Source organism: Silurus aristotelis (assembly GCF_946808225.1).
Source record: "Silurus aristotelis genome assembly, chromosome: 10".
In the NCBI taxonomy this organism is placed as follows: domain Eukaryota; kingdom Metazoa; phylum Chordata; class Actinopteri; order Siluriformes; family Siluridae; genus Silurus; species Silurus aristotelis.
The window spans coordinates 14314554-14340998 of record NC_139583.1 but is presented as its reverse complement, the minus strand read 5'-3'; the positions used below and the strand labels follow the sequence as shown (position 1 = coordinate 14340998).

At 37.5% G+C, this 26445-nt stretch overlaps 1 protein-coding gene across 4 annotated transcripts; it reads left to right on the top strand.

The window, feature by feature from the left end:
• Window positions 1-1141: 1141 nt before the first annotated feature.
• Window positions 1142-22734, top strand: asz1 (ankyrin repeat, SAM and basic leucine zipper domain containing 1). Of its 4 annotated transcripts, none has more exons than XM_083551641.1 (14): window positions 1142-1203; window positions 1403-1529; window positions 1681-1792; window positions 1951-2073; window positions 9113-9227; window positions 12254-12365; window positions 12609-12743; window positions 13422-13543; window positions 13659-13731; window positions 13931-13987; window positions 15232-15344; window positions 19366-19471; window positions 19991-20104; window positions 22259-22734. In XM_083551641.1, exons 2-14 carry the CDS (start codon window positions 1422-1424, stop codon window positions 22409-22411), a joined length of 1443 nt encoding a protein of 480 aa, XP_083407767.1. In that variant the 5' UTR covers window positions 1142-1203; window positions 1403-1421; the 3' UTR covers window positions 22412-22734. The 4 variants fall into 4 exon arrangements, with proteins under 4 accessions (XP_083407767.1, XP_083407768.1, XP_083407766.1 ...); XM_083551642.1 differs by having other exon boundaries at window positions 1163-1287; window positions 1693-1792; XM_083551640.1 differs by having other exon boundaries at window positions 1168-1287.
• Window positions 22735-26445: the final 3711 nt, after the last annotated feature.

Below are 26445 nucleotides of genomic sequence, written 5' to 3'. Positions count from 1 at the left end.
GTAAGGACAAAATGCACACACATTTACACCTGGGGGACACAGCATAGTCAATATACGTAGGTCTTGTTTTTATTTCTATAGGAGAAATTTGGTAAACCTGCAAGAAACCCATGTGAACAGAACATATAAAACTCCACACAGAGCAAGATCAGGATCAAGCCAGGGACACTAGAGCTGTGAAGCTACTGCTAACTACTACCAATTGCTTTCAGAGACTCTTTGCTGAAAAATATGCCATTTAAAAAAAAATAATATTCAAGTAATTTAAAGACAGATCCAATGAAAAATAAAGAACATAACTATTCAATTTATATCCATTTACTATTTGGTCAAAGAAGCCAGATTACATAATATATGTAATAATCATGAAGTGTGTTCTCCTAAATGACAAATGGTAGCCCTAGTACTCCTTTTACATTTCTATTTGTGTAAGTTTGCAACTCAATGTTCCATTTTTCTGCAAATTCACACTTTATTAAGAACGAATGTGTCCATTTACAGGCCCACACTGAGACTAGCATTACTAGCATCACAGCTTCTCATATCACAAATTTTTGATTCACTTAAAATTAGTTTGGAGCAAAAAACTTATCGTCAAGTCAAGAGGCTTTTATTGTCATTTCTACTACACACAGTGGTGCACAGTACACAGTAAAAACAAGACAACGTTCCTCCAGAACCCTGGGGCTACACTAAACAACATAGAGATACAACACACAACATAAAGCTACATAACATAAAGCTACATAAAGTGCATCGAGTGTAACCTAGTGCAGACAGACAGACAGACACACACAACAGTACAAACAACACAAGACAACACAAGACAGTGTGGGACAATACACATAACACAAGATAGTGTAAACCTACTGTATACTCTGAATATACAGTACTGTGCAAAGAGAGCTAAAAAGAATATAACCAAGAGTATTTGTAAACAAACACAATGCAGTGCAAAAACACTTTTGTTTATGAAAAGGAGTACAGTAAAATGTAAGATAATACACTTTAAAAGCATGACGGATTAAAAGTGAAAGTTTAATAAAGCTTTCAGAATAGTTGTAGAACACGTGTGGGTTGACTGTGTGAAGTTTATGGCGGAATTAGAACGTAGTTCATGTTCAGGCTACATGGGCCGCATGGGGGCGCTACACAGAGCTAGATACTGGGAATCCCCAAAAAACCAATGTGCATGTAAAGAATGTAAGTTTAAAGCATAATTTTGAACGCTAATTATTTGTATTGATAGTAAATAACTAGCAAAAATAAAAACGCCTGCGTTGATTGGTAAGAAGCGTGTTACCTCCATTGCTGTGTGTGTGCGCGCGCGCGCGAGCAGGCATGTTAGCGAATCTGTAACGCAAGCCGGTGTGTGTGTTTGTGTGTTGGCGATTGTAAACAGTTTCGGCACACGGATAAACATGCTGGATAACATTGACTATGCCTTTCCTGCTGGCGATGAAAGTGATGAAAGTAGTGACGAGTGGAATGTTGGATATGCCAGTAGTACCAAGACACTAGACCCTGAGGTACAGTAATATATAGCGTTAGCATAATAACTAGCGTTAGCTTGTTTTGTGTTTTTTTTCTTCACTTTTCTGTCTTCTGATAGCTTCCGTTGAAACTCGCTTTTATGTGAAAGTCTTGTTTTTAGATCGTGTAATAGTTATGTGATATTAGTTCTGTTTGCAGGTGTCTAAGGCGACTTTAGATCCTAAGGACAATGTGTCAGTTATGAAAAGGGCCATTACAGCAGGTGACGTCGATCTCGTGCGGCAGTTACTGGACAGTGGTGTGTAACTTTTATTTAAAAAAAATGTATTAATTAATAATAAAAAAAAATAACAAAGAGAGAAGGAAAATATTGTGTTTTTTTTTTTTACAGAATGTAATGTATGTTGCATTTTTAGGTTTCAGGATGGTGTCAGATGTTTTTAGTTTTGTTTTTAGGAATGGACGTGGAGACATCTTTGGGCTTTGCGTGGACTCCTCTGATGTGTGCTGTGCATGTTGGACACTGTGAGCTGGCCGAGCTGCTGCTGAACCGTGGAGCCAATGCCAACTTCAGCAGAGGTAAAGAGTAAGATTAGAAGTCGTAAAAATCTGGTCAAAGGCGATCTAAAGTCCAAATAATACTTCATGACACCTATTTGGACCATTTTTGGAACCATTGTGTCTATTCTATTCATATTCAGATTTCACAAGTGATGATCATGGCCTTTAAGAAAAACTCCACCTAAAAATATATACACTATAAAAAAGTCATTGAGACAACACCTAATTATTGAATTCAAGTATTTCAGTTGTATGCATTGCCACATGTGTATAAATTCCAGCACCTGGTCTTGCAGTCAGCATTTACACATATTTGTGTAAAAAAAAAAAAAAGAAAAGTTCTCAAGGGTGCTATAGTTTGCAATAAGTCAGTTCATGAAATTTCATCCCTGCTTGATATTCCACGTTCAACTATAAATGGTATTATTGGAACGTGGAAACAAATACTAACAAGCCTCGCATCACAAGTACAGTGTCAAGCATTGGATGGAGTGGTGTAAAGCACATGTACTCTTGAGCAGTTGAAAGCTGGTGCCCTGATTTGAACCCCATGAAACATTTTTGGGATAAACTGGAACAGATTTTCTTGTCCAACTTTTGTCTCTGACCCTGCAAATGCTTTGTTGGATGAATTGGCAAAAATGCCCACAGAAACACTTAAAAATTTTGTGGAAAAACCTTACCAAAAGATTGGAAGCTACATTTTTATGTTTATGTATTTATAAGACATTACAGTCTCTTTTGGTGTAATGGTCGGGTGTCTCAATACTTTCATCCATATATTGTATATTTGTGACTTTTAGACATTCTGCTATTAATTTCTTGATTGGTTCTGTATTTATATTGATCCTGTGCACAGTCGGTAGGTGTCTGTAGCACTGTTTCTTCAGGGAAAAGAAAATACAGACCTAGAGACATTCTTTTCTTATTGTCTATTTTCCAGTGGTCCGTGTAATGTAAAATCCAATCTAGATGCTATTATTCTTATTGTTGATCAGGTACATGAACATAAAAATATTTAAAAAATGTTATTTATTTTTTATTAACAATACATTTTAGATTCTTCCCATAATGATTTTTTTTAATTTGCAATGAAATTAAACAATACAAGCCATGTTTAAGGGAGCAGAAGGCAGTGAGCTTACAGTATCTTGGTAAACTGTTTCCACAAAAACTTGGAAGTATACAATTGTATAGGCTGTCTTGCATTTATCCAATCCGATTTCAGCTGTCCCCTCACATATTGCTGCAAGGCCAGCAGAAATGAACAGCGCAGGATTTTGGTAGGTTCTAATCCATGTTGTTTGAAGCTGTTGCCTTAACCAATCAGACTGCAATTTGGTCACTCCAAGGCCACCTATCAGGGAGTCCAGTCACGGCGGCATGTCACTTACTTTGATTGGATGGTTGGAGATCGCACTAGTCAAGACTCGCAACCCGCATCTGTGGCAAACTGCACAAGCTCAAAAATATTCATATGGATTTAATAGTTTTTTATTTCTCAATGGCCGACCGGGAAGAAAATGAGTTGTTGCAGATATACTTTGCAAGGACATTTACAATATGGACTTTTCAAGAAAAGTTGGATATCGTGAGAAAAAGTCAGCCAAAAAGGAAGCACCTGTGGCTGCAGTGAACAGAGACTTGTTGAATTGTGTTCACTGGATTTTCTGCTTTAGTAATGGCATTCGTTTTTCGCTGCATGTGATACCTCTCTGTGGTGCAGCGCTCTGTTGTACTGCTTTTCTGTACGAAATTGGTTTCTATAGCCATGGCATCAAAATGGTATTGAGGTGGATTGGTTCAGATAGGACACCACTGAAGGCCTTGGTGTGAAATGCATGGCACACCAATGCAAGTTACACTAATGTATACGATAGCAAAAAAAAAAAAAAACACACACACAATCCTTTATTCACTATTAAATACATCTAAGACTAAAAAAAAAAAAAAAAAAGCATAGTATTATAGAACTTTACATTCACCGACCGCGTTATTAGCAATGCCTCTACTTCTATTTTTTAATCAGCCTGTCATGTGCCAGTGGTGTGATGCATAAAATCATGCAGGTATCGGTCATTAACTTTAGTTAATGTGTCCGTCTAACATTAGAAGGGTGAAAATGTTAGTGACTTTGACCATGACTTTTTTTTTTTAAATTCCAGGTAGGATTGTTTAAGTGTTTCAGAAACTGCTGAACATTTGGGATTTTCATGCATAACAGTCTATAGAGTTAACACAGAATGGTGCACAAACAAACATCCAGTGAGCAGAAGGTCTGTGGTTTGAAACACAATGCTGATGAGAGATGTCAAAGAAAAGTAGTTGTACTGGCTTTAAAAAAACATTGATGCTCTCAACTTGTATCTGTATTATTTCATGCCTTGCACTACTGCCACATGATTGGCTGATTGAATAATTGTATGAATAAAATGTACCACCAAACAGCTGTTCCACATAAACTGGGTTGGTGTCTGCACTTTCTCAATACTATTAACTATTTTTGCTCGTTGTTTTGCCATAAGTAGTAACTCGGATGGTGACTTGATGGACAGCTCAAATGCTATTCAAATTCCACAAAATATTGTTGAAAGAAAACAGGCATCTCTCATTTTAACAATCTGCGTTTCCCAGACAGGTGTTTTTGCCCAGATGTGCTCTGTTTAAACCGTGTAATAGCTCTGAATGCCTAGTCCTGGTCTGAGTCCTTGGTTTGCCTGTGAAGACTGCATATGTTGTAGGGTTAGGGTTAGGGTTAGGGTTAAAAGATAAAGGAACAGAGAAATCAGAAACGTGTCGATGGGAGAAAAGCAAGCCATTTTGATGCTTAGAAAAGAGGGGAAATCAAACTTTAGAACTGAAAGAACCAAATGCTGTACTGACAATCACACATGGAATAGGTTGGCCACAAAAAACCTCAGCAGTTGATGATAAACATTATAAGAGCTGTTAAGGAATTCCCCCCAAAGAGACATCGTAAACCACTTCCACAGGGCAGGGATAAAAGTATCCACTGTTTAAAGAAGACTTTAGGAGTAGAAATAGAGAGGTCACAAGACATTATGCAATCCTCATCAGCAGTTAGAATGAGACAGCCAGATTGGAATTTGCAAGAAATAAAGTGATTAGTCACAAAAGTTCTGGAAGTTCTGGAAGCAAGATTAACCTCAACCAAGGTGATGGAAATGTGAAGAAAGAAAGGATCTGCTCATAATCCAACACATACAAATGTATTGTTCATAAACAGCTTTGTGGTTTGGGCTTGCTTAGCTGCTGGAATGAGATCATTTATTTTTATTGATGACACAACTCATGCTGCTAACACAAATTGAATTCAGAAGTGTAGGGAAATATGATGTGCCAATGTGTGTCTTTGTGCATACACAGGTGTGTCTATGTGCAAACACAGGTGTGACTGGCCTGAACATACAGCTACAATACAGATGCACTATCGTTATATTTAATTTATTTATGTGTTTCAGCAATCATTTCAATGGTGAAATGTTACAAGAATGGATTTAGAGCTGATTTAGAGATAGTGGAATCTCTTTTGTAATGGTGATTTTGGCATGGGCTATGAGGTGAGTTCATTTGTTTGTTTTGTGATCATTATTTTGTTGTGCTTCAGGCCAAACTCTTGAGAGCATTTGCTCTAAATCACTGATGCAGTGACTAAATCATAACCCCCAAAACACATTTGACCTCTGTTTCTACATCTCTAAAAGAATTGCTGTGTTTGTGTAAAAGATCAGGTAGCAGGCATGTTAAAGCAAGAAAATATCACCTTAGAAAATAAATATAGCTTGAATATAGTCACATTTATCTGAATTTCCTATTACAAGATTACAGCAAACCAAATATGAGACATTTTTATATTCTAGACATTTTTTAAATTGTATTTACTTTTTGTAATCTATTTATCTATTTTTAAATATTTATAAAAATGTAAAATCAATTGCCCATTAAACAAAACAAAAATAATAGAATTTAGTAAATTGTCTAGGAATAGGGTTTTTTAAGATAAGATAAAATAAGATAAGATATACAGTACCTTTATTCGTCCCACAGTGGGGAAATTTCTGTTACAACATCCAAGAAAAGTAGAACCATAATACAGTATATACAACACAATGTGTAAATACAGAAGAAGAAAAAGAGACCACCAATAAGTAGTTACGCTATCAAACATATTTCACATAGGTAATATTGCCGATTTTAAATTATTGTTATTGCATAAAAAAGCTTTGTTATTATTGCACAGTTAAACACAAGAACAGTGTATATTTTGGTGACTGGTTTACTGGGAGCAGCTCTGACTGTAAAGTCTAATAGCAGCAGGGAGAAAAGACTGTCTGAATCGCTCCTTCAGACACTTAGGGTATAACAGTCTGTCACTAAGGAAGCTGCTCAGAGATGAAACTGTTTCATACAGGGGGTGAGGGTCGTTCTCCAGCAATGATGACAGTTACCACCCTCTTTTCTCCCACCTCCTGTACAGTGTCCAGGGGAATCCCCAGGACTGAGCTGGCCTTCCTGATCAGCTTGTCTAGTCTTTTCCTGTATGCAGTAGAGATGCTGCTGCACCAGCAGACCACACCATATAAGATGGCTGGTCTTCACTAGTTCGCCCTGCACTCCAAAAGACCTTAGTCTCCTCAGCAGAAAGAGTCTGCTCTGTCCTTTCTTATAAATTGCCTCAGTATTATCTGTCCAGTTCAGTTTGCTGTTCAGATGAACACCCAGGTATTTGTAAGAGTCCACTCCCACAATGTCCTTTCCCTGAATGTTCACTGGTGATAATGAAGTTTGCTTGTGCCTACAGAAATCCACCACAGTTCTTTGGTTTTCCCCGCATTTATCTGGAGGCAGCTCCGTTGGCACCCGTCCACAAAGTTAACAAAGTTTATAATCTTATATTTGGTTTCTTGTTATCTGCTTATAGAAAATCCAAGATAAATTTGTGATCCTCAGGATATTTTCACTTTCTCAGATATCTTTTCTTTTTTTTTTTTTTTTCTTTCTTTCTTTCTTTCTTTCTTTCTTTCTTTCTTTCTTTCTTTCTTTCTTTCTTTCTTTCTTTCTTTCTTTCTCAAAGTCTGTCAGTTGGCAGTGTGTTCGTTAACATTGGTGTGATAATACTGCTGTGGTCGCAGCGTAGATAGATTTTAAAACCAATTTTGAACAGGGTCATGAGCAACCCTGCTGTCAACGTCCTGTTTTTATTTCACTGTGAATGTGGCTTAAACCACACACTCAAGTTACTATATGTGTAATTTTTATATCAGCTTAAGCAGAGGTGGTTGCACCATGAACAGAATTTTCTAAAACATTTAGTACATAAAGTTCAGAACAAAGGACTGATGAATCTTTAATATTGTAGTAATCTGGTCGCCGGTTTTTAACAACAGCAATTATGTAAAAAAAATTTTTGAACAAGTAAATCTGTTTGGTTGCTTCTAAATGAATAATCTTAAAATGCTATGCTCATGTTTATATATTTGGCCAGTGTCAGTGGCACTACTTCTCATCGAGCTCATAGGAAGGCTGTATTTGACGCTGCCAGGCGAAAAAGGTCTAAAACCTGGAATCAAATTATGTTTACAGTGTCAGTCAGAGGTTAGAAATAAGCCACAGAATCCTGTACCAAGGTAGGACAAAGTGACTTAGAAGTTGAGACTATCTTTCCATTGATACATGAATCATATTGCCCATATACTGTACAATATAAAGCCAAAGGTTTATGACAGCTGGCCTTCATGTTGCCACAAGATTATTAAATTGGATGTCTTTAAATACTGTAGCATTAAAATTTTCTTCTTTTTAACAAAGGTGCATAGACCTGTTCCGATATAACAACCGCCCCGGGCATAAATCAAGAACAGTAATGGTTTGCCAAGGTTGGTGTTGAAGAATTTAAGTGGCACACAACCCTGGTTTTAACTCCAGTGAACATCTTTGGGATTAGTTGGAACACTAGCTATGCCCCAGGCCTTTACTTCCGGCATTACTTCTCCTGAGGCTGAATGAGAACAAATCCTCACAGCATTACATATGAAATAACATACAACAGACTATACAATAGTAGTCTATGCTAGAGTGGATTATTTTTCTATTACAGTCCAGTCTGGAGTGAGTTATTCTGCTTATGCTACAGCACACAGCAATTTGCTGTTGATTAAAATGTTTTATTTTTAAGGTCTGTGAATGATGCATTGTACTTTTAAATTGTTTATAACTACTTGTAATGCTTTTGAGATTTGAATGGCTCGTTTAGGTGGACAGAAAGCTTGCTCTCTGTGTTTATGTAAATATAAGCTCTTTTAATTTTAGCCCAGGACTTTTTTATCTGACTTAATAGTTGTGACGCAAAAACATGATTATTGAAAACATCCCGTTAATCTGCTGGTGTGTGTTCAGTTTACATGCTGGTGGGAAGAATGAGTGAAGTAATTTAGACATTTCCGCCATGTCCAGGCTCTGTGTGTATATAAATGTCTGTGTGTTTGGGAGCTTGGAGGGAAATAATTAAATGTGAAACCAGCCGCTGCTTCGTAGCTTGTGTTCTGCTCAAAGAAAGAAGAATGCAACAGTGATGGATAATGCTGGTACACAGAGCGTGATGTTGGCGTCATTGCGCTGGCCCAACACCGGCACTTTATTTATTTTCCTGCTTCAGTGAAGACACAACCATTCTGAGTCTGCATCCTACGTTCAACCAGACTTGCTCATGTAGCCTAAATCTGCCTCCAATCAGAGCATTCGCAAACAATTGTGTACATAATCGGGCCTTTGGAAAAGTGCTTTTAAGTGGATTTCACACTTAATTCAATCATGTTAGTAATTGTTTATGGAATTACACAGTTGCTGTTGCCTCAAGATGTCATTAATTTTTATTGCAAAACATTTTAAGTATTTTCGCAAATGTTCTATCAAAAGTACTTTAAGTACTCTGTTACTGCTGCTGTTTGTAGACTGTAATCTCATGCTTTTCTTCCCTTTCTGTCTTTTTTTTTATTATTAATTTATTAATTAATGTATTTTTTTTTGCTTTACTCAGATCATTATACTGTGCTAATGGCAGCTTGCACTGCAAATTCCGTCACTGAAGAAAACATCAGCAAGTGTGTGGCTTTACTGCTGGGGCGCAACGCTGACCCAAATGTCCACAACAGGTAAAGTGTGTGTGTGTGTATCTGGGCATGGTTTTATATCTGATGGGCATCTAATGTCGAACGTCCGATTTTTTCCCATGAGGAAATCATGATTTCCGAAACATTTTTGCTATAGGTGTCATTAGACCAATTTAAATTAAATCTAAATTATGTTTTTTTAAATTTATGATTTTCATAGAAACCTTTTAAACACAACAAACAAGTGGGTTTGCCAGTCATCTTATTTATTCTTGTTACTTATTTATTGTATTCTATTTTAAGTTATTTAATCTTGTTCATCTGGTTACTAACTATTTTATAGTCATTTACATTCAATGTTTTTAAGGAATGCAGGAATAGTTTTGTATTAGTAAATGCTTCTAGCTAGCTAAAATTGCCTTGTATATGGCATTGGGTTGTCTAGAATTAAAAATGTAAGCTCAAACAAGCGTGATGGTTTCCTTCATTCTCAAACATTTCCCAACATTATTCTCAATTCATTTACATTCTATATTTAACCAACTAGAGAATTTGGAAGATTTACCTTATCCAGGTCATTTAGCCTCCTTTTACTAGTTCACTAGGTCAGGCACTAAGAATACCATTGAGATTAATCCTTGTTTGAAGGAGGTTGAAGGTTAAATCAGCAGGTAAAGAAAGGACCGAAGTCAAAGGATTTTAAATAACGGAAAACTGTGGCGGTTATATTTGGGCAGTAAGGAAAACGAGTGAAGAAATGTATTGCCAATCCCCCAAATTCTATGGCTATAACTGGTTAAAATCAGGGCTACAATCTTGTATTGTGCATTCAGCTTTGAACAATTATTGAGCAAATGCGCCTGCTCAGCACTGCTAATAAAAAAGGGTTGACCTCATAATGGAGAGTGGAGCAGGGTCATGAATGATGAACGTAGCAGAATTTCCCGCCAAACACTTGAATCGACAGTTTGGAGTGATGCCACATGCAGTCTGATCCTTGGTTATCATTGGGCTTTTCGAGGGGCTATTTTAGCTTGAACTGTGCAATTGGTTTGAAATGTAAATATCACACTGTAGACACACCGTTAAAATGTGTGTTAAAATGTCTATCCGGCATGTTCAAATAGTGTGCTGTATTGAAAAGCCATTCAGTCCAGCTTTTGTCATAACTCACTTGTGGCTATCATAAAGTGCTCTCAATATGCAATGAAACCTCACAGTGAATTGCACTTTCTTTTTGCTGACTTGTCGGAAACTTTTGGATGGAAAGAATGTTTGATGCGTATTGTATGAATCGGGTATGATGATTCTGCATTTGTACTACAGCCACAGGAACTAAGTAGCCCTTCCGCCAGACCCCAGCTGCACATCATCTGCAGCCTTAGCTGTGCACATGACCCAGCATCAACAAGGACTTTGCTGTGTTGACTGGTATAAAAGTGGTTGTGTCCTGTCCAGACAAAATATTTGAAAAGTTGTAACAAGTTGCAGAGGGAAGTGGCTATGCAATGACGCTTGTGAAGCACTGCCCTTCTTCTCTGTCTTTTGAAGACTGCACTTGACTGGCATTTGACAGCTGCATGCCAATAACGGGTTCAGTAAACCATATATACATGGTCAACCTATTATTGACATGCATGTCTGAAACATTTCCTGTAGGATTTTCTCTTTCATAAATGGTGGGCACACATGAGTTAGTAGATGTGGGGAACAAAGACTTAGAGTTGCTCTCATACATTAGTTTCGCAAACATTTTGGAATATTGATGACAATCTAGAATGAGGTTTTCAATCACAATTGTTTAAACAGTGCAAAATCCCCATAAAAGTCAATTTTAGCCATTGATGGACTGCAACATTTCTAATTAGGTCCATTGAATTTGTTCTAGAATGAAATTCATTCAAAAGGCTTGGGGGTATTGTGTGAAATAATAGATGATTTTAGGACGTTTTGAACAATTTAATTGTAATAATTGCAGTTATCATCGGACATAAGTTGTGGCTGTGTATAGGAACAAAGTTATTGCAACAATGCATTGCACAAATAGGCATGATAATGGATAACTATGATAAGACGTTGTTATACTTGTCATTCTTAACGATTTGGTGCTGTTGCTTCAGTAACAATCACTGAACAAATATTAGCAAACAGACAGACTTTCTTTCACTAATTAATAAGTACCTGAATTAACTCAAAAACAATTGTCAAACTGGTCCGTTTGTCCTTATTACATTTTTTCACTCGGTTTTAATAGGCTGTTTAAAAATCAAACGTCTTTTACATTCGCCAATAACTCTACCTTTACTATTAACCAATTTAAGGAGCACCTTGGCAGTAACGCTTTTGATCGGATCTAGCAAACTTCCCGAATTGATTCAGCAAACTTCCTGATTACTGCTAGCCTGGGAACATTGTTTGTCACCAGAACAGTTGCGTAGATAATGTCACATTGAGGAATAAATGTGCCCTCCTTCACCTGTACATGACGTTGTAAAGCAGAAGTTCGGATGCCTGTTCTCTGGGAAATGTCAGATATTGTGATAAATGGCTTAAGGATTTTCCCATAGACTCATGCTAGAACCACACTCAAGGTTTACAAGGCTGTGTAATGTTTGACACGCGCTTCTGCTTTCTGTTGCAGTTCCATAAATATGAATCACATTCACACAGCACATGTTAATATATGTTCCCCAAGATGGAACGTGAGGTGAAGCAAGATGAGCTCATAGTGCTTGCTTTTGCACATCTGCAATTATTGGGTTAAATGTTTTTCTCACTTCGCTCTAAATGTCGCTGTAGCACTGAAATACAGTACAATAAAACCTGGATCATTGGCATTTGTGTCAGAGCGTGTTGAATATTTTACCACAATTATTCTAATCATTCTCTCCCTGTTAACCTTTTTTTTTCTCACAGGTCAATTTATTAGTCACTAGATTATAGTTTAACTTTGTTAAATTGTAGCTGGTTGGACTTGGACTTAACCCATGAACTGACTTTCTACTGTGAAACCCAGCAAAATGGTAAGCTCAGGAATTTTGACCTGCGGCAGTCTTTCTTTTGTGCAGGTGTCACTTGACGTGCCTCATGTTGGCCGCCAGGGACGGTTACTCTCAGGTTATCAATCAACTGGTGTCCCATGGAGCAGAGCTGAACCTCCAGGATGAAAATGGCCACACGGTACTCTTCACACATCAGTCGTGGTTCCTAACTACATTTTGATATCTTGTTTCCTAAATAAATTAAATGTTTAAAGTTGGTCTAGCAGTTCAGTCATTCGTATACGCCGTGATTAAACACAATATGCCTCATGTCTGCAGCAGGTCTAAAGCGTTGTCACACTTGACAAGAACTCTTGTTTAGAAATATAAGGCTTGTGGTGTTTTTGCACGAATAATAAATGAGACTCTCTGGTAAAATTAGGCACTCATGTTAGCTGTGCGGTACGGGCATGAAGCTGCAGTTCTTAAACTACTACAGCTCGGCGCTGACAAGTCTATTAAAAACAAAGCAGGAAAAACAGCAGCTGACCTGGCCGAATCATTCAAACACCTGCAGGTATGTGACCTGTGACCTCAGACTTAAAAGACCTTATCAGACATGTTTGGTTTTGCATATAAGGAATTTATTTCAGCCAGTATATCAGCCAGTACCTACTAAAAGACAAACCAGAAAATTGACTAGATGATTCAGGATTAATGAATGATCCTAGATATGCTGGTGTAGAGTTATTTGGGAATATTCTCCCTTGTGTTGTGTTGGAATATACATACTGCCAATTTTTTATTTTCAAAAAGGTCTGCCAACAGGGACTAATTCAGTACATCTTGTGGACTCAGTACATTTTGATTACATTGAAGTAAATATATAATTCAAATTTATGTATCTGACTGTTTCATGCGCAGTGCACATTTTGGCTAAGACCGAATTAAATACAATTTGAATAGACCTTCTCGTTTTTGTAGTTCGAGGTTTGGATTAAGCTTTAATTCTAGTAACCAGTCAGACTGACTAATAAGAAGTCAGTAGATATAATGGTTTTGATTGTACCACTGTAGCAAAATGAATTCATTCAATTTCCTACAATGCATGAATTTTCTCTGTGGAACACAGTCCAAGTTTGGTTGCAAAACTGTATGACTCTGACCGTGTAAAATATTTCGTTACAAGCGTTATTGTTACTGTTCTGAATTTTGAAAGTGGTTCAGTTGAATTTTTTAGCCAATGTCTCAACAGATCTGTCGATATCTCAACTCTTCGAGTGACTCCAGTGTTAATGGTGCATTGCCCTCCAAATCTGAAACAGTGTTTAAATTTCTCAACCAAAACCCTGAACCTCTATCTTCTTCAAAGGAAAGGTACAATACAACCTAATTTTACAGCCTGTGGCTAGCATGCCCTCTTGTGGTGATGAGGAATACTGACACTCTTTAATAAAGTCATATGTATGCATAAACATTTGTTTGCTTGCAGTTCTGATAAACTGAGTGATATTGAGCTACTGCTGCATGGGCTGAATCTGGAGTACCTCTCTGACATTATGATGGTGAGTAAACTTTCATATTATACAGACTGGTTTACAGATTAATCCAGGTAAACCTAAACAGGTCAGAATTTTTATACTATCACACTTGATACAGGCAAGTGTAGATACATGAACAAATGCAGTTGATCAGCAGTAAATGTTTTGTGGTGGCATGGAGTTTGTTCTAAAAGCAATTCTCATTTCTGTACATGTTGATCAGGAAAATGACATCACCTGGAGCCACTTATTGACCATGGAAAAAGAAGACTTAGAAAGGGTAATTTTTTAGTTAATAAGAAAGAATGAATAAATGAATAGTTGAACAGATTAACACAGTATGTGGACAAAAGTATTGGGACACCTCACTTCTCCAGCCTTTTCACTAAACTGTGGAAACAAAGTTGGACACAACTGAATAATATGTTTTTGGATGTGGTAGAATTTGGTTACATTTTCCCTTCACTTAAACTAGGAGACCCAAATCCGTTCCACCATGAGCACAAAGCCAGTTCCTTAAAGATCTAGTTTTTATGGATGGGAGTTGAAGATCTTGAGAGCATAAATAAATAAATAAATCACATAGCAAAATGTATATTGAATCTTATGGTCATGTGTCCACAAACTTTTGTCGATATAGTGTAGCTCATTGTTAGCACTTAAATCTTGTTTAAATCTACTTGCCAAAATATCCCCATATAATAATGCGTGTTATGAACTGCCCTAAGAAGCAATGGCTCAGTGGATTTGGAAGTTTCTGGGACAAATCCAGAGCAAAGATGTGCATAACCTGCTGTTATGCGGGCTCCTTGATGGAGCGTTGCAGTAATAGGGGTGACTAAGGCACCATGTATAATCGTAACTTCTTTTAAAGTTTAAAGTGCTTATATACACGCACACTATGTGGAGAAATGTTTGTGGACACCTGATCATAAGATTCGTGTATATATATATATATATATATATATGTACATAAGATATGTGCTTTTTAACATCCTGTTTCACATTTAGTCCCCATTTGCTGTTATTATAGTAATAATAATAGATGTTTCACTAGATTTTGGAGTGTGGTTGTGGAGATTTGTGCTCATTCAGCCACATCATCATGCTGGAACAGGTTTAAGTCTTAGAAAAGTGAAGGAAAAATGTAATGCTATCGCATTTAAAGATATCCAACAGTTTGGGGAAGCACGTATGGCTCGAAGTGTCAGGTATACTTTTTTCCATAGAGTGTGTGTCTGTGTGTGTGTCCTTTTGTATTCCCCTTTTTCTACTCTGTATTTCAATCTGATTTATCTCGCATGATTAATATATTTCATGTATACTGTATTAAGTGCGTGATCATTTTAATGTGTTGTGTGCGCTTTATATGATTTAATAAGGGACTAATTGACAGGTGCTAGTTTTATGCAGCTATGGTTAATTGATAATTTGTACTCTGTTTGGCACTTATGCTATTGTTTTTCACAATGTGAAAGAGTGAGGACTGTCCTGGCCTTTCCTATTCTTATCTTAACTGTGTAGATTGGAGTAACAGATCCTGATGATCAAAAAAAGGTCCTTAATGCAGTTCAGGAAATTCACCTTGACCAAGTGGATCTGGACACCTTAAACCAGCTTGGCAACATAGACAAGGGGTAAGATCCCAACTCGTGTGTGTGTGTGTGTATATATATGTGTGTGTGTGTGTATATATGTGTGTGTGTGTGTATATATGTGTGTGTGTGTGTATATATGTGTGTGTGTGTGTATATATGTGTGTGTGTGTGTGTATATATGTGTGTGTGTGTGTATATATGTGTGTGTGTGTGTATATATGTGTGTGTGTGTGTATATATGTGTGTGTGTGTGTGTGTGTGTGTATGTGTGTATATATATATGTATGTGTGTATATATATGTATGTGTGTATATATATGTATGTGTGTATATATATATGTATGTCTGTGTGTGTGTGTGTGTATATATATATATATATATATATATATATATATATATATATATATATATATATATATATATATATATATATATATACAGTACAGACCAAAAGTTTGGACACACCTTCTCATTCAAAGAGTTTTCTTTATTTTCATGACTATGAAAATTGTAGATTCACACTGAAGGCATCAAAACTATGAATTAACACAATGTGGAATTATATATAGAATTATATACATAACAAAAAAGTTGTTTTTTGTGTCTTTTGCTTTGATTACTGCTTTGCACACTCCTGACATTCTCTTGATGAGCTTCAAGAGGTAGTCACCTGAAATGGTTTTCACTTCACAGGTGTGCACTGTCAGGTTTAATAAGTGTGATTTCTTGGCTTATAAATGGGGTTGGGACCATCAGTTGTGTTGTGCAGAAGTCAGGTGGATACACAGCTGATAGTCCTACTAAATAGACTGTTAGAATTTGTATTATGGCAAGAAAAAAGCAGCTAAGTACAGAAAAACGAGTGGTCATCATTACTTTAAGAAATGAAGGTCAGTCAGTCTGAAAAATTGGGAAAACTTTGAAAGTGTCCCCAAGTGCAGTCACAAAAACCATCAAGCGCTACAAAGAAAATGGCTCACATGCGGACCACCCCAGGAAAGGAAGACCAAGAGTCACCTCTGCTGCGGAGGATAAGTTCACCCGAGTCACCAGCCTCAGAAATCGCAGGTTAACAGCAGCTCAGATTAGAGACCAGGTCAATGGCACACCGAGTTCTAGCAGCAGACACATCTCTACAACAACTGTAAGAGGAGACTGTGTAAATCAGGCCTTCATGGTAGAATATCTGCTAGGAAACCACTGCTAAAGAAAGGCAACAAGCAGAAGAGACTTGTTTGGGCTAAAGAACACAAGGAATGGACATTAGACCAGTGGAAATCTGTGCTTTGTTCTGATGAGTCCAAATTTGAGATCTTTGGTTCCAACCACCGTGTCTTTGTGCGACGCAGAAAAGGTGAACGGATGGACTCTACATGCCTGGTTCCCACCGTGAAGCATGGTGTGATGGTGTGGGGGTGCTTTGCTGGTGACACTGTTGGGGATTTATTTAAAATTGAAGGCATACTGAACCAGCATGGCTACCACAGCATCTTGCAGCGGCATGCTATTCCATCCGGTTTGCGTTTAGTTGGACCATCATTTATTTTTCAACAGGACAATGACCCCAAACACACCTCCAGGCTGTGTAAGGGCTATTTGACCAAGAAGGAGAGTGATGGGGTGCTGCGCCAGATGACCTGGCCTCCACAGTCACCGGACCTGAACCCAATCGAGATGGTTTGGGGTGAGCTGGACCGCAGAGTGAAGGCAAAAGGGCCAACAAGTGCCAAGCATCTCTGGGAACTCCTTCAAGACTGTTGGAAGACCATTTCAGGTGGCTACCTCTTGAAGCTCATCAAGAGAATGTCAAGAGTGTGCAAAGCAGTAATCAAAGCAAAAGGTGGCTACTTTGAAGAACCTAGAATATGACATATTTTCAGTTGTTTCACACTTTTTTGTTATGTATATAATTCCATATATAATTCCACATGTGTTAATTCATAGTTTTGATGCCTTCAGTGTAAATCTACAATTTTCATAGTCATGAAAATAAAGAAAACTCTTTGAATGAGAAGGTGTGTCCAAACTTTTGGTCTGTACTGTGTATATATATATATATATATATATATATATACACAGTGGTCCCCCGGTTATCGAACAGCTCGGATATCGAACATTCCGGTTAGCGAACGGTTTTCCGAACGTAATTTGGGTCCGGGGAACGAACAAAGTCCCAGTTATCGAACGCCACCCATACTGCCCAACCCAGCGCGAGGAGAAGAAACTGCTTCCGCTTCAACCATCGCTGAGTATGCATCTATCGCAACTTCTGTTTGTGAACAATATTAGTGATATTTAGCGGTAAGTACAGTAATCATTTCGTACAGTAATCAATTACAGTAATCGATCGCCCGATTGCGATGAGTTTAATGTGGGCGGGGGAACAGGGCATTCCCTGAAGCACCGAGGTATGACAGCCACTGAAGGGGGCGTGGCAGGGGGATTCCTGATAGTATTAATACGGCTAAAAACAGGGAAAAAAAAATTATTATTGGGTATTGGTGGAGTTCGGGAACGGATTAATTGGTTTTCCATTATTTCTTATGGGATGATTAGGTCCGGTTTTTGAACATATGGTTTTAAGTGACGAATTAAGTTCGATAACCGGGGGACCACTGTATGTGTATGTGTGTATATATATATATATATATATATATATATATATATATATATATATATATAACAATAAAATTTTTATTTATTTTTTTAAGGGATTTTTTTTTTGAGTTTGCATTAAATGTGTGAACTGGATATAAATAGTCTGCACATCCCTGTTAAAATTGCAGTGAAATCCTTTAATGGTTTTTACACCCAACTTTTTACTAAAAGCAGAATTAATTTTTACTATACAGACATTAACTTGAGCCTAGGATTTACTGTATTAATTGACTGATTAATTATACTAGGGAATTATGTTAATATCTGCATTTAATCCGATGTTGAGACACTAACTGTCTTTCTTCAGACAAAAAGGAAATTGCAGCCATCCAACTTGAACTCCACCTTTACCGCATCTAGTAAGATTCTGATTGTTTGAAGTAGGACGACCTGCTGTGTCCACGAGGTTTCCAGACAAACCTGTCTTAATGGTTTGAGCTCTAATAATGATTTGTGAAGTGAGGAATGAGTGAGTGCGGTTTCTCCATGCTCATGTTTTGATGAATGGTCCTGAGCAGTTTGCCCATATGCCATGTTTTACCTTAACAAGGCTAATCAATCTGTGATTTTCTTTATTCAGAGCCAAGGGGTTTCCCTGAGGGCATTGGGTCATCCAGTAAATTCCACATTTAATCCTTTCCTGATAGGTAGTCTATAAACACACACTAAAGGCATGTTGGGTTAGGAAGAAATCCAATGGCGAGACCTGATTTCCTGGCTAATGGGAAGTGCAGGAACACAATTTGTCATTTTGCAGAATACATGATTGGACATGTCATTTCCCTGTAGTAATTTAGAATGTTTAATTCCTCAATTAATTGGAAAAGCTAAAGATGGTGATAAATAGGGAGAAACTCCCTGGATGCAAGTTTAAAAAACATTTACCTGATGCTATGAATTCAGAAACATTGCGATTAAAGGTGGGTTTTTGGATAATGCCTAGCTCATATGTTGGCACAGTGGCGCTTTCCAGCCACTTAGTTGCCCAGCACAAAACTATCACTCATTTGGTCAAAGAAAAACTAACAAAGCAACACTCTGAGCCATCTTTTCATTCTGGTGGAGATAGTAACTCCAGAGTCTGACAGTGTTTACCACACCGGCTGACAGACTGTTAGGAGAAGAAAACGGCTGCTTGGAGAGATCCGCTGTTAAGATAGCGTTATCAGCATTACTTGGTCTGCCAGCCATTACAGGCGTTTGACATGCTAAGTGATGGAAGATGTGCTTCAAAAATTCTATCACCAAACGATGCTACACATCATTGAGAAAGTATTTGCATAGATTGCAAGATTAGTGCGTAATATTGTTGTAATGATTTTTGTACATTTAGACAAATATTTCAGAATCCTCCTAATATCCTTAATATTACATACTGAACATTTTTGTGCATATTTTTTCAGGACTGAGGAGCTACATACCTTTCTGATCAGCCTGAGGCAGCAGTGCTGTTACCTATCTGAGATGGTGCAGGATGTCATCAGCAGGTTCCCACGCAGTAGCTCACAGGTTTGCATGTGCACACTACTTTAACACTAACCCTTCCCATATAATGGCTAATTACCAATCCCATTTTAAAGCATAATTGCAGAACATGGGAACAAAAACTATCTGGAACTTGATTTAGAGGTTTAGCTTTAGGTAGCCATCAAATTTTAGTACTGAAGATTCATCCAAAACAGGTCAGGTGCATTTTTTTTGTCTGTCAGTAAATATGTGGTTCTGGTATTTTTATGCATTCCTAAATCAATCAGACTGATCTTTCTTAAATGGTTTTCATCAAAACTTGTTTAATTATTATGTTGTGCTCTTTTAATTGCTAACAAGAGCTTTCTTTTAATGAATGTGTTTTCACATGAATTCATACTGAATAAAATGTTCATATCTATTCTGCAAAAAAATAAAGAAAAGTAAATCTTTTCTTACAGCTTTTACAAATCCAAAGCAAAATTATAAGACAAATGTTACTTCGTGCTTTTCTATGTTGACTCACTTCAAAATAGAAAATAAATTAATTTGTTTCGGCAGCTTGTTCTGACATGGGATCCGAAGAAGGAGACTCATGCCATATGCACAGAGCTTGTGGCTCAGGTCGGAGACCTGCAGAAAGAATTGGTCTGTCTGAGGGACCTCCTCGGCAAGGTCAGCAGCATTTTCACATTTCTTTGTATAATCTGTCTACATCGTGAATCCACTCAGGACAGAGTGTGATGGCAGAAATTTTCACAGCTCATAACTCAGAAGCAGTGCAGTCTTGTGAAGAGAACTGGAGCGTAGAGGGCAGCCAGCATGCCCTCTGTGTCAGGCTGGAATCTGACAGTGAATGGAGGCCATGTGCTGAGAGAAGACCCAACCAATGTGGTTTATCTTATCATATAACGCTCCTCTGAGAGAGAGACAAACATTTCTACAGGTTTTCCCTAATAAGCACAACTGAATTAATGTAGAAAAATCATGAAATGATTTGTATTTTTATATATATATATATATATATATATATATATATATATATATATATATATATATATATATATATATATAATAAAAATCGTCAGCTTATGCGATTTTATATAACAGCAAATGTTATGATTTTATGAAATGAATAAGTTTCTGAAAACTTTATGAAAACAGATTTTGCAGATTTTTTGCCGCTAACAAAACAAAAAAAGAGCAGATATTCTTGGTTTAGGCAGTGCACGTGTGGCTTGTGTGGTCAGGTGGCAGCGCGAAGACCAGGTGAAGATGGATGCCGAGCAGACCGACACTGTTTGGCTCAGTGTTAGTGATCTTTAAGCCAACTGTGCAAGATTTGTTAAATTAAAGTTACTACATCACATGACAATGTGATAAATCTGTAACAGATCTCAGTGGTTCCGGGTTGGATGAAAGAGATGACAAACGATGGTTCAATAGACAGCGCGTTCTTTTACTTTTCATTCACTTTTGCTCCGGCGCTTTCCTTTTCTTCGTTCACACGCCGGGACACACAAACCCACTCGCGGTAACGCTCATCTTTTTTCAACGCGAAACGCAGGAAACACACCCATCCCCCATGTATCTTATATTTGTGAAAATGTATGTTTTTATTTATTGTTTTATTCAATTCAGCTGTGCCTTGGAGATACAAAAAATGTTTACAATAATGCAAATGTGTGCAATTTTCTTAATAACCAATCAAGTTGATTCATGATACCATTTATTATATCACTATCGCGATATTGACCACAATAATCACAACATGACATTTTTTTCAAAATCGTGCAGCCCTAATGCATTTTTGACATAATATATAGGAATAATAAAGTTTTGTCTCTTTTTTGTTAAGCTTCAGAGATATTCTAGGCTTGTGCATCTTCATGACTACTACTAGCACATTTTATCTATTTAAAACAAATGTTCTGATTCGTAATTTAGCTGATAGTATTGCACCTACAAATACTTGGATGTTTTTTCAAAAAAAGGTCTACAGATGGACACATAGCATACAATATTTCTGTCAACACGTTATGTGTGTTTTTATTATGTCTCACCTGCCCTTTTTTTTTTTTTCTTTTTCGAATTTCCAACTACTAGCTAGTTTCCATTACACAACTGGAGGGTGAAGGAAGAATGAGTAACATTCATCAGTATATCAGAAGAATATCTTATGAGTGTGAAGTGTATATTGTGTATGTCTTTAGTCCACGAGTAACTGATATGGCATTGTCTGGTGCATCGAAGGCAGTGATGTAGAGGATCACAAAAATGGAATGATAAATACTGCGTATTTATAAACAGATAGCATTTTATTATGTATTTATGTTTAGAAGATAGCTTTCTGTTATAAAACCTAGCTGTCTGCACTAAACCTGTCACCAAAATACATAACAGTGGTCCCCTGGAACTCACGGGGGTTATGTTCTAAGGCGAGTTCCGGAAATCCGCAAATTTTGGATGCAGCCCCTATGGTACCTCAGTGAATTAATCTAGACATTGTCACTTTAATACAATAATGGGGTTTTAAAAAAAGTAATACATTTGTTAGTGAAAACACAGTTTAAAATGTTACTTCTAACGTTCCTAAACATTCGGTCCCGCTACGGATTTCCGAGAATTTTAAGATAATCCGCAACTTGCTGTTAGTTAGGTTCCAAATGTACCGAGTTTTACATTGATTTGAAATCAGTCAAGCATTAAAGATTTTTTCAGTACATTTCTGAAACCATATTAATGCATTTTGATAAACATTAGACCAGTGATTGTGAATGACTAATTTTAACTATAATTTTTGACTTTTTGACTTATTCTTTCCTTTAGATGGATCCCACTGATTTCACCTTCCATCCACCTTTGCCAAATTCCCACACCACTATGAGGAGACGGTTTATAAAGAAGCTCGCAGTGGCTGTGCTTGGAGCAGGATTACTTCTACTGTTGTCACAAGCAAGGCACTTCAAACCCTACATCTGAGAAATATTTGTAGTTTTGTATGCCATCAGTGTTTTTCTTTACTTGATTTTGTTTTAAGTATTTCATTTGCTAACTAAATGAAGATTGAGTTTTTCCCTCACAGTTTAAAGTAGTAAATGGTAAATTATGATGGCTTGCTTTAAGTTCAAAACGCAGTCAATCTAGCTCTTTTGTTCTGTATACCCAATTTGCAGTGCCTCTTTAATATGGTTTCTGCTTAATGTTGCACTTATAGATTGGCTGAAATCTGTTCATGTTTACATAAACTTTATATAGACTGCTGTGTGAATGTAGTAGTCAATAAAGTGTGTTTGTTTTTGTTTCTGGTATGGAACAAATATTGCACATACAAGCTGCTGTCTATGGTGCTGAAATGCTTTTTATTGTTAAAAAAAAAAAATCCTTTCTCCAAACCATTGTCTTCACACACCTTTTCCTCTTTTACCTTTGCTTATTTCTGTTAATATATAATTATTATAAATATAAGCATTTATTATTATATAAACAATATAATAATATTTTATATATAGAGTACTGTGCAAAAGTTTTAGGCAGGTGTAAAGAAATGCTATTAAGCCAGAATACTTTCAAAAATATCAATTTGAATTTATGATTTAACAAAATCCAAAGTCAGTGAACAGAAAAAAATCTAAATTAAATCATAATCAGTAAATGTGACAATTTTCATTCTTACACTTGTACATTCTGTACTCTTGCACACAGGGATTTTGTAGGATCAGAGTCAGGTGTATTATTAACCAGTTTTATATATATATAGCAAGTGGTAATGATCAATTATTTTATATGAAGTTTGGAACGCAGTCATTAACTGAAACAGAAACAGCTTTGTAGGAGGCTTAAAACTGGGTAAGAAACAGCCAAACACTGCTACTAAGGTGCGGTTGTCGAAGGCAGTTTCATGTCACAGGTCATACACCATGACAAGACTGACTACTGTTCAAGCTATTCCAAAGAAGCACAAAGAAATGGGCAAGGCTGTGGATTGTAGGTGCAGTGGTCAGCCAAGGGGACTTTATGCTTTCTTCCCTTCCACATCAGATGTTCAGCAGTGCTATCATCAAAGAACTGATTGAAACCATTGGGACCCAGTTATACTCATCTACTGTTCAGAGAACTCTTTCCAGAAGAGGTCTTTATGTATAAAATAACTATAAACACTTCTATTTTTGAAAGCATTTGTACTTTACAGCATTAATCTTGTTAATCTCGTGCTAAAACCTTTCATACAGTACTGTATATATTCCAAGATTTCTATGGAACAATTTAAGTTACCATCAATGATGCTTAAATTTTAGGAGTCAGCAGTTAGCCATGGTGAAGCATGGTGGTGGCAGCATCATGCTGTGGGGGTGTTTTTCAGCTGCAGGGACAGGATAACTGGTTGCCATCGAGGGAAAGATGAATGCGGCCAAGTACAGGGATATCCTGGACAAAAACCTTTTCTAGAGTGCTCTGGGCCGAAGGTTTACCTTCCAACAAGACAATGACCCTAAGCACACAGCTAAAATAACAAAGGAGTGGCTTCACAACAACTGGAAGGATGTTCCACTAGATTTTGGAGTGTGCTTGTGTTCATCAGCCACAATGATGTTATTAAAGTCAGGTACTGATGTAGAATGAGGAGGCTCTAGGGTGCAGGCAGTGTTCCAGTTAATCCCAAAAGGTGTTCAGTAGGATCAGATCTCTGTAGCAGGCCACTCAAGATCTTCCTTTTCAAACCATGTAAAGCATATCTTTTTGGAGCACAGTGGCATTGCCATGCTGTGACAGGTTTGGGTTTAAGAGTTCAAAACAACGCAAAATCTTTATTATACCACATCCAAAGACATTCAATTGTGTGCCTCCGGTTTTGTAACAATTTGGAGAAGAACCGCATATGGTGTATATATACAGTGAGGAAAATAAGTATTTGAACACCCTGCTATTTTGCAAGTTCTCCCACTTAGAAATCATGGAGGGGTCTGAAATTGTCATCGTAGGTGCATGTCTACTGTGAGAGACATAATCTAAAAAAAAAAAAAAATCCAGAAATCACAATATATGATTTTTTTACTATTTATTTGTATGATACAGCTGCAAATAAGTATTTGAACACCTGAGAAAGTCAATGTTAATATTTGGTACAGTAGCCTTTGTTTGCAATTACAGAGGTCAAACGTTTCCTGTAGTTTTTCACTAGGTTTGCACACACTGCAGGAGGGATTTTGGCCCACTCCTCCACACAGATCTTCTCTTGATCAGTCAGGTTTCTGGCCTGTCGCTGAGAAACACGGAGTTTGAGCTCCCTCCAAAGATTCTCTATTGGGTTTAGGTCTGAAAACTGGCTAGGCCACGCCAGAACCTTGATATGCTTCTTAAAGAGACACTCCTTGGTTATCCTGGCTGTGTGCTTCGGGTCACTGTCATGTTGGAAGACCCAGCCTCGACTCATCTTCAATGCTCTAACTGAGGGAAGGAGGTTGTTCCCCAAAATCTCGCAATACATGGCCCCGGTCATCCTCTCCTTAATGCAGTGCAGGCGCCCTGTCCCATGTGCAGAAAAACACCCCCAAAGCATGATGCTACCACCCCATGCTTCACAGTAGGGATGGTGTTCTTGGGATGGTACTCATCAATCTTCTTCCTCCAAACACGTTTAGTGGAATTATGACCCAAAAGTTATATTTTGGTCTCATCTGACCACATGACTTTCTCCCATGACTCCTCTGGATCATCCAAATGGTCATTGGCAAACTTAAGACGTGCCTGGACATGTGCTGGTTTAAGCAGGGGAACCTTCCGTGCCATGCATGGTTTCAAACCATGACGTCTTAGTGTATTACCAACAGTAACCTTGGAAACGGTGGTCCCAGCTCTTTTCAGTTCATTGACTAGCTCCTCCTGTGTAGTTCTGGGCTGATTTCTCACCTTCCTTAGGATCATTGAGACCCCACGAGGTGAGATCTTGCATGGAGCCCCAGTCCGAGGGAGATTGACAGTCATGTTTAGCTTCTTCCATTTTCTAATGATTGCTCCAACAGTGGACCTTTTTTCACCAAGCTGCTTGGCAATTTCCCCGTAGCGCTTTCCAGCCTTGTGGAGGTGTACAATTTTGTCCCTAGTGTCTTTGGACAGCTTTTTGGTCTAGGCCATGTTAGTAGTTGGATTCTTACTGATTGCATGGGGTGGACAGGTGTCTTTATGCAGCTAACAACCTCAAACAGGTGCATCTAATTTAGGATAATAAATGTAGTGGAGGTGGACATTTTAAAGGCAGACTAACAGGTCTTTGAGGGTCAGAATTCTAGCTGATAGACAGGTGTTCAAATACTTATTTGCAGCTGTATTATACAAATAAATAGTTTCAAAATCATATATTGTGATTTCTGGATTTTTTTTTTTAGATTATGTCTCTCACAGTGGATATGCACCTACGATGACAATTTCAGACCCCTCCCTGATTTCTGAGTGGGAGAACTTGCAAAATAAGCAGGGTGTTCAAATACTTATTTTCCTCACTGTATATACATGCACACACACACACACACACACACACACACACACACACACACACACACACACACACACACACACACACACACACACACACACATTTATATTACATACGTACATAGTAACAAATATAAAATTTCTGGTGTTTGGGGTGGACAAAGCACTAAAATATGCAGAGTGTGTGTAGTTTGGGATCAGTGCAGTCCTTTTCACATAGTGTAAGTCGACAATGTCACCTTTTCTATTTGTCAATTGGTGTTCCTGGCATTATATGGTAATCTGAGACTATATATGGCTTTTTTCCCCCCAAACTCAGATAGTCTATTAGAATAGAGGTTTATGTCACAAGAATGCACATAAAGTCCAAGGTCACTGTTCTGGCATTGTCTGGTGCAAATTCCTATATAAAAGGAATATAAACAGGTTGTAATTTATGTTGCACTTCTGGGAAATAGACTATCTATGTAAAGAAATGTATTACGTAGGACACTTGGCTGTTTTTATATTTAAAGTCTTTGTCG